This window comes from Caretta caretta, chromosome 1 (assembly GCF_965140235.1).
Source record: "Caretta caretta isolate rCarCar2 chromosome 1, rCarCar1.hap1, whole genome shotgun sequence".
In the NCBI taxonomy this organism is placed as follows: domain Eukaryota; kingdom Metazoa; phylum Chordata; order Testudines; family Cheloniidae; genus Caretta; species Caretta caretta.
In genome coordinates this window covers 231,263,926-231,273,337 of record NC_134206.1, presented here as the reverse complement: position 1 = coordinate 231,273,337, position 9,412 = coordinate 231,263,926, and the positions used below count along the sequence as shown (strand labels likewise).

Sequence of the window (9,412 nt, the reverse complement as noted above, 5' to 3'; positions counted from 1 at the left end):
TGTCCTTCAATAACAAACAGAACTTTTTAGTCACTCCATTTGTTTGACTTCAGTGGAGAATTTCTATTCTGCCTTTAATTACAAAGGCTTGCACAGCTTTTTTAATTGATAGAAATACTCACTTGTATGGAGCTTTGCATTTTTTTAAATAAAGCGCCTCTAGATGTTTGGGCTGAATATCCAGGATGATGATTGTTTCAACAGTCTCAAATAGGTGCCATGGAAATAGCTTGGCTTCACCCTTCTCTTCTTCCCCCTAGTTCTGACTCAAGGCTGTGTCATAAGAGCCTCAGGGATAATTACCAGATGAGAATTTGTTCTTTCTTCTCCGATTTTTTTTAAACCTATGTTTTTTCCTATGGGCAGTCTGGTACCGTCTGAGGAAGATAGACACAAACATCTTGTCTTTAATAATAAGCTTCAGAGTCGTATTTCCCTATGGCTGTGAGGCTAGACTGAATGAGATGCAGCATCTAAACTCAAAATAATAATCTCTTCTGTTTTTGGATTACATTTAAAACTGCTAACAGATTTGTTGTTTGAGGACTGGATTCTACAGGGGAAGATTAATTCTTAGACACAATACGCTTTATTTTAAATGAATGCTTGTTTGAAGCTGGAGATTCATTAATACATTGAGCAACAAGAAAAGAACCTGTTTCATTTAAGGGCCTAATTCATCAACCATTGGCTAGGAATGCTTCCTAGAGAACCTTGATAGGATCAGTGAGTGGCACTGCATAATCCAATATGCCTTAAGTACAACAATCATCCCATATAGTGGAATGCCATGCAAGGCTAGACGGAAAGTAGAGCCTGCCTCCTTAGTTATGGAGGCAAACAGCCACCCCATAACTTCCATGGGCACCTCCACTAGTTGGCTGAGTAGGTGGAAAGGGGGCCCAAGGCACCATTATTTCACCCACTGTTCAGAGAGAGCCTAACCCATATACAATGTAAGCTTGTAGTCGTACTGATGGGCGCAGAGGCTTCAGTGGGGCTGCTTCAGTTGTTTAACCTGAAGGGAAGGAACTGCACCTAGTATGGCATAGAGGACCAATACGATCTGCTCATCAACTTAGCACACTCCAACCCATAAGTAGAAAGGGAAGATAATTTTACTGTTGCTGTAGAAGGATCTAGCTCTCCTCCTGCACCTGAATTCCTCTCCTATTGCTGTGGCAAAAAACTCAAGATCCTCTATTCAGGGCTGTAGCAGGATGAAGTACATAGAGTATTTTCTAGCACTAACCTTCGAACACTCCTTGCGGCCCCTATTCTAAGCACAGGGGTAAGGAGAAGCTGCAAAGATTTAGTATAGCCATTTTTCTGCTTCCTTAAAAGAGGTTCAAAGGATCAGCTTGGCCCAATAACTAACTAACTGGCTGAGTTGTATTATCTAAAAAAGTGCCACAGACAGGGAACTCAAGCCTACTATTTATACCTATCTGGTGGTAGAGCATTCTGGTAAAGCTTCTGAGAGGGGTGGCACTGGCTAGAAGGTGAAAAAGGTCACATCTGCCTCTGGTAACTTAGGAAAGGAAACCCTCTACAATGATCTTGAAACACAGTGAGCACAGAGGAAGGAAAACACTTCCTCCCACAGATGGACTTTGTGTAATTACTACACGGATAGCATTAATTCACGGAGGAAGAGCTTTAGAAATAATGTATTATTAATGCAACCTTAAGAAAAAACTGTATTTCTAATAATAATTTTCTAATTTATCTGACTCATGGAAAAAAATAAACTTTTCCTGTAGAAACAAAATTTAAAAAAAAAAAAAAAAGAAAAAAAGAGCATTTCAGTTATTTGTCCCACTGATTAGATACCTTATAAAACAAAACATGGTAGTGACTGAAAGTTGTTATACTCCAATAGTTTATCTAAATTAATTCTTGATCCTAATAAACAGAAGTCCAAAAAAGAAAATAATATTAAAAAGGGCCTGATTCTGCAACTAGATCCAAGCAAAAAGACCTTTGCACATGGACACAACCCTACTGACTTCAACTTAACTCCACATGGGTAAAAGGGCCTGCATATGTGGATTTGCTTGCAGGACCGGGCCCAAATCTAATAGTGAACTGGCATCTTTGTTGGCTGTCTCAGAAATGACAGGTTGAATGGCCGAACCTTAGAAGTGATCCTTCCACGTAAAGTCTGATGCATGCTGGAGCTGTAATATGGGGAAGGAAACCTTGCATTGCAATTGTGTGTGCCGAGCTCTTCTGGGGATAAGATAAAGAGAGGACTTCAGTCTTCAGGGGTTGTCGTATCTGCCTTTCAGGAGTGATAAAATCATTTAAAATTAAGCGGGGGGGGGGGGGAGAGAGGAAGGAATCATGTGGATTTTCCTTCAGAACTACATTTCCTCTGCTTCTTCATCTTCTGAAACATCAATATGTTTATACAGCTTCCAAGCCTTTAAATTGCAGTTTCTGAGGATTGCTCCTAGCTGCTTCCCAGGCCCCACTTCATATGTATAAGGAAACTCTACTCCTTGTTTTCTTTCATATATAGCATGCATAGTCTGTTCCCACTTAACAGGTGAAACAAGCTGCTTTACTAACAAACGCTGAATGTGTTTTGAATGCATATATTTTTTGCTATCAACGTTCGAATAGACACAGATGAATGGTTTCTGAATCTCAATTGATTTTAGAACTTCAGCCAAAGGCTCTGTTGCTGGTTCCATGAGTCTTGTGTGAAAAGCACCACTGACTGGAAGCATTTTTGTTCGCTTAAAATAATATTTTCGGGAATTCTCCTGCAAGAATTCCAAAGCCTATAAGAAAAAGAAAAAGCCCTGATTAATATCACTTTGCCCTGAATTCTGTAAAGTAAATAATCTGATTTGTCTGTCTTTCAAAAACACATACTAAATTTATCCTCCCCCAGGGACCTAAATCATGCAGTTCAGAGAAAAGTACTACTTGACCACAACATACGATTGGACATGGACTGCAGAAACCCAAACCATATACTTTGTTGACATGTTCACATTGGCCAAAGTTGTGCCAATATTGTTCACCTTCCTACAGAGCTATAGAATGGTAAACTATTATTAAAATGTGTTTAGATGTTTATTTTGAAGTAATACCTGCAAATGGCCTGCAATGACTCTGCTATCTGGAAACAGGTAATTTGAAACATCACACACAGGATTTTCTATACCCAATGATTTACAGTGTTCACGAGCTTCGAAGCAGGCAAAGTTGTAATTTGACTCACGTTGACCAATAACTGATAGCATCCCACTTGGGACAGCTTCTGAGGCCTTTTGCATAGCTTCAGCACGCACTTTCACTGCGTACAAGGCTAGAGAGAGAACAAAAATTCTAAATAAGCATAAACTTCAGAAAAAAATGGTTAAGTTCATTAAAATATTATACTGTAGACAATTAGCAACCTTTCAAAAAAGAACATTAATATAAATTGTGTTTATCCCTCTCATATACACCTCTTTCCTTTACAGAAGTCCAACAGTGAATGCTTCACAATATTTAATTCAAAATAGTTACATATAATTTACATTTCTCAGTGTTTAGAGTCAGTAATCACATGTTCTCCTAAAAATGTGTAGCTTAGCATTTCTAAATTTGCTGAAAGCAAGTTTAAGGCAAAAACTAAAACATTTAACATTGTACTTACAAAATTTTAATTTTCACAAGATATTAAAAATTTTATAAAAAATATTAATATAATCCTCTTGTAATGTATTAAATTACAAGTTTCCTAGGCTTATAGTAAATTTAGTTTATTTATAACCAATTATAATCCTCATCAATAATAAATCTAGGAAACTTTTTTTTAGTGTTAACGTCTTAACAGTCTGTCACACAGTGAAACAATTTCTGTATGCTACAACCCAAGTATCTAAACTAGCTATTTAAGCTAGCTTTAAAGTAGGGACTGATTCTGTTCTCACAACTTCATTCCAACTGAGAAAAATGTTTCCTCCACATGCAATAAACTGCAGGATCAGGCTTAAAATATGTTTCTTTTATGACTATGCGTATATAATATGTAATGGTTTTTATTTAAATGTGAAATACTGTATTAAGTGGCTTAAGCAGAAACTGAATTTAGAAATGTATATTCGGAAGGAAAGGAGGTGAAGCAGCAAGGAAAAGTTGTCATAGAGGGGTGTTTTGGAAGAGTTGTATGTGAGTGGAGGGGAAACCACTTTGAAATATGATTCCTAATATATTAGAAATATTCCTTTAAGTACCTTCTGTATAATCTAAGGCTCCAGCAAACACTAGGGCTGCAAACTCTCCAACACTGAACCCAGCGGCTGCAACACAGCTCTCAATGACCTGAAATAATAAAACAAAACAAAATTAGACCATATCAAGATATCCTGAGAAAAACCAAAGCCCAAAATTTCAGAAGCAACCATGTCATTTTTGGATGCCCAACTTTGAACACCTTGCGCTGGTTTTCCAAGGTACTAAGCACATACAGTTCCCATGGACTTCAACTGGAGTGGAGGTCACTCAGCATTAGTAACAGGCACATCATGTTTTGAGTTGGACACTCAAAAAGAGAGACACCTAAAATGAGGTGTCACTTCGGAACATTTAGGCTTACACATGCAGGGCGAGCTCATGGTGACACGATGGACCTGAATGAATGTATCACAGAGGGGTCCTCGTCAGTGCCGGATTTACATCTTAGGCGCCCCTAGGCACAGCATCTTCAGCTCCTCCCCCCCACTTCCCCGCTACAGCTGACCTTTGTGTTGCACACAGTTTGAGAGAAGTAAAAAGAAAAGGAGTACTACTGCATGCATCCGATGAAGTGAGCTGTAGCTGACGAAAGCTTATGCTCAAATATATTTGTTAGTCTCTAAGGTGCCACAAGTACTCCTTTTCTTTTTGCGGATACAGACTAACATGGCTGCTACTCTGAAACCTTAGAGAAGTAAGGTGCCACTAGAACACCGGCAGGCCAAGAGTCTCCCACAATCAGCCTCCATCTCCAAGAGGCTACTGAAACCAATCCGGGAGATTTAAATAGGCCACTAAAAGTCTGGCAGTGCAGTGGGGCTAAGGCAGGCTCCCTACCTACCCTGACTCCACATGGCTCCCGGAAGCGATAGGCACGTTGCTCTGGCTCCTAGGTGCAGGGGCGGCCAGGAGGTCTCTGTGCGCTGCCTAGGGCTGCCAGGTGTCCGGTTTTCAATGGGAATGCCCAGTCAAAAAGTGACCCTGGTGGCTCCTGTCAGCACCGCCAACTGGGCCGTTAAAAGTCCAATCGGTAGCACTGCAGGGCTAAGGCAGGCTACCTGTCCTGGCACTGCGCTGCGTCCCGGAAGTGGCCAGCAGGTCCAGCTCCTAGGAAGGGGAACCAGGAAGCTCTGTGTGCTGCCCCCGCCCCGAGCAATGGCTCTGCACTCCCATTGGCCGGGAACTGTGGCCAGGGGGAGCTGGGGGAGGCAGTGCCTACAGACAAGAGAGTCTCCTAGCCCCCTGGCCTAGCTGGCTGCTTCCAGGGCGCAGCATGGAGCCAGGAGAGGCAGGGAGCCTGCCTTAGCCCTGCTGTCTGGGAGCCACCCGAGGTAAGCCTGCACCCCAACTCTGAGCCCCCCTCCAACCCAGAGCCCTCTCCTGCACCCAAACCCCCTAGCTCAACCCACAGTCCCCTCCCACATTCCAAATCCCTGACCCCCCCAGCCTGGAGCCCCCACCTGTACCCCAAACCCCTCATCCCCAGCTCCACCCCAGAGACCACACTCCCAGCCAGAGCCCTCACCCTCTCCCGCACCTCAACTCCCTGCCCCAGCCAGGAGCCCCCTCCCGCACCCTGAACTGCTCATTTCTGGCCCCAACCCAGAGCCTGCATCCCCGTTAGAGCCCTCACCCCATCCCACACCCCAACCCAGTGAAAGTGAGTGAGGGTGGGGGACAGCGAGCCACAGAGGGAGGAGAAACGTAGTGAGCCGGCGGCAGGATCTTGGGGAAGGGGCAAAGGAGTAGGGCCTTGGGGAAGGGGCAGGCCTATGGTGTTTGGTTTTGTGTGATTAGAAAGTTGGTGTACCGAGCTCCGACTCCGTAGCTCCCATTGGCCGGGAACCACAGCCAATGGGAGCTGCGAGGGCGGTGCCTGCAGGCAAGGGCAGTGCGCAGAGCCATATGCCAACCCTGAACCTAGGAGCTGGACATGCCGATCGCTTCCGGGAGCCACCTGAGGTAAGCCCTGCCCGGCTGGAGCCTGAACCCCTCATCCCCTCCTGCACCCCAGCCCTGAGCCCCCTCCTGCACCCAAACTCCCTCCCAGAGCAGCCTGTACCTCCTCCCGCAGCCTGATGAAAGGAAGGGCGAGTGACAGAGGGAGGGGAGATGGAGTGAGCAGGGGCGAGGCCAGGGTGTTTGGGTTTGTGGGATTAGAGACCCTTGGCAACCCTAAGCATCGCGGCCCCTACTCGGGTGACCCCAGGCAATAAGTGTGAGAAATCTGGACGGGGGTGGGGGTTAATTGGCACCTATATAAGAAAGAGCCCCCAGTATCGGGACCGTCCCTGTAAAAATCAGGACATCTGGTCACCCTGCCCTAGGCATGATGTGCCTAACTAGAAAGCTGGCCCTGGTCCACCCCACAGGGGTGCCCACCCTGGCGGCGGATACCTCCGCCCAGAGAGCGCGGTGCGGGACGCCAGGGCGTCAAGCCCGCACCGGACCGCGGGCCGGGGCACGCCCCAGTCGAGGAGGGCAGCCCGGGGCTGGGCGCCCCGCCCCCACCCCGGCCACTCACACTGGGCTGCTGGTGGTTGAGCTTCTCGACGGCGGCCAGGGAGGCCACGAAGAGGGCAGGCTGGCAGTGCACGGTGCGGTCCAGCTCGGCCGGCGGCCCCCGCAGGCAGAGCGAGAGCAGGTCGTAGCCCAGCACCTTCTCGGCCACCCGGAACATGTCCCTGACGTTGGGGTAGCGCAGGAGCCCCCGGCCCATCCCCACGAACTGGCTGCCCTGGCCGGGGAAGAGCAGCACCGTGCCCTCCTGGGGGGGGGGCCGCCGCCGCCGCGCCGGCTCCTGCTCCTCCTCGCCCGCCACCGAGCTCTGCAGCAGCTCGCTCAGCTTCCCGGCTCGGCCCCCGCCGGGCCACGAGCTGCCCCCGCGCCCGGGGGCTCCGGCGCGCGCTCGGCAGCCGCTCAGCCGCCGCCCCGCCGCGGCCCAGCTGCCCATCGCCGGTCCCGCGAGGGAGGCGAAGCCCCGTCCGGCCCACACCGAAGCCCGCGTTACTACGGCAACCGGACTCAGCCCTGCGCGGCTTTGGCGGCCCCACATGGAGCTCCGGGCGCGCGCCTGAGGCCGGGGGGAAAAGGCTTCCCCGCGCCGGGAAAGAGGAGGCGAGAGAAAGGTTCCGCCCAACTAAAAAGCCCCCTCCCCCCCCCGTACTCTCTACCCACCGGAGAGCCCCACCGCACACACCGGGAGCAGCCCCTCCCCCTGTCAAAGGCCACCCCACCCGCACCTCTCCATAACCACACCAGGGCCTGCCTTACGCTCAGTCCCACCTCCTCATTAGTCCCTTCCGCCCGACTTTTAGCTCCTAACAACCAGTGCTTTGCGGGGGGAGGAGTCACAACTCCTGGATCAGGCAATAAAATAACATAGCAATGGAGCTGAGGGGTGCACTGTGAGCTCTGCCTCACCAAAGTCGTGCTCCCAAATTATAACAGCCCTGTCACTTTTTTCAGGCCACTTTTAAGCACTGTCTGTAACACCACAGGGGCTACCCACTTCCTACACTGAGGGCTGGCCTTGAGCTTCTTGCTCTTAAACTGTTCCTGTAAATTATTTATTGGAGCAACCTGTTTACCAAGTAACTGCAGAACCTTTACGACATGATTTATTAAAATTCACACTCAGGCTTCAGGCCAGGGTGCAACACAGAGAGAGCCCTGTTGGAGAGGTTGCACAGTCTTGTTTTGGACAGAAACCACCACACCACACTTATAGGGCTTGAGGTCACTGAGTGGCTCTCAGTACTATTGACCACCAAGTGCCAATAGCGTGCTATTAAGATGTCTAAGGAGTAAATGGGGCTGCACTTTGTCTGGATCCACTTCTTCCTCTCAGATGGACAGAAAAATGGATTGTAACTGTAACCCTTAACTCAGCTTAATGTAACAGTTTAGGCAAATCTTTTAGTTGGGTTCTGTACCAAAGACATTTACAAATTCAAACAGGCCTACAAAGAGGTCCATGGTTGCATACTCCATAACCTAAGGGTTCAAGTAAGCAGACAAACTAAACAGCAAAGAGATCAGATGGAATATGTTACTTTCAATGGGGGGCTGTTCTAATATATTTGATATTTTTTTTCCTGAGAAGAAAATGTAGCTGGAATTATATTCAAATAATTGATAGTCATTACTGAAAATGAAAGCTGAAGAGAGCTACTGTTTTGATCTTCATAATCCTCTGGGATATTCCTATTGTTGATAGGAAATGCGAGGTAGTTTCTTTTTCTTTCCCAGGTATTTATTACATAACCCTTAGGTGTTGTGCCCTTAATATTGGAGGGATTGGATTAGTTTTTTATTGGTGAACTAATGGTTTTCTTTTTTTATGTCTCCTAGGATACAGAGATAGAAGCAGGCAGGATCCCTTTCAGGTGGGCCAGCTAGTCTCCCTCAACTCCCTCTTCCCTTAATTGATAAATGGGACTGTGGGGAAGGTACTGGATCCTGAGGGAGCAGGTATCATCCACTAGGTGCTGGAACACCACAAGTGTTATACCAGTAAAATAAAAAACATCAGGATCTTTTGTGAATACAAAAAGAATCATAGTAGGCAGTCAGTTATAGCTATAACATTTCATTCAGCTTCACATTCATTCACACATTCGTTCATACACACACATAGGTTCTGCAGCTGCTGTATAGTTACCAGTCCGGAATGTAGCTTGAGTTCGTGGCTTGGGTTTGTAGCTTGTGGCAGCTAACTGGCCAGGAAAGCGGGGCACAAGGAAGAGCGGGGTCTCTGTTGGGCATGCACCGATGCCTTTCCATGTTAGCAGCAGAATGTTACTCTTCAAAGTCTTCCATCTGACCCTCCTTTTTGTAGGCTTTCGTTTGAATCCAGAGTCTATAGGTTACACTGCCTCTGGGACCGGTGTGATTGATCACCCTTCAATTGCAGGCATGACTTTCAGCCTAGGACCTGGCTTTGATGTTTCTTCAATTGTACTTTTGTTCTTTTCTTTTGAGGGTGGACTTCTCTTACTTTGTCAGGGCTGTTGTCTGCATCTTCAGCCGTTGGGTGTTTACACTTTATTTCATCAGGACAGGCTGGGGCTGGAGGTTGATTCCATCATCCATACATCCTCATTCACACATCTAAACTAAACTAATAAGATTACAGCAGGGTTTTGCAAAAATGAAGGTTGCAGCAAGCTTTTAC

The 9,412-nt window shown here is 47.1% G+C and overlaps 1 protein-coding gene across 1 annotated transcript; it reads right to left on the bottom strand.

Annotated features, from left to right (window-relative positions):
- Positions 1-570: 570 nt before the first annotated feature.
- On the bottom strand, positions 571-7,370 carry MCAT (malonyl-CoA-acyl carrier protein transacylase). The gene is made up of 4 exons (XM_048825469.2): positions 6,761-7,370; positions 4,236-4,323; positions 3,105-3,322; positions 571-2,789 (listed from the first exon to the last, which is right to left on the bottom strand). The coding sequence occupies exons 1-4, from the start codon at positions 7,289-7,291 to the stop codon at positions 2,367-2,369; spliced, it is 1,260 nt and encodes a 419-aa protein (XP_048681426.2). The 5' UTR covers positions 7,292-7,370; the 3' UTR covers positions 571-2,366.
- Positions 7,371-9,412: the final 2,042 nt, after the last annotated feature.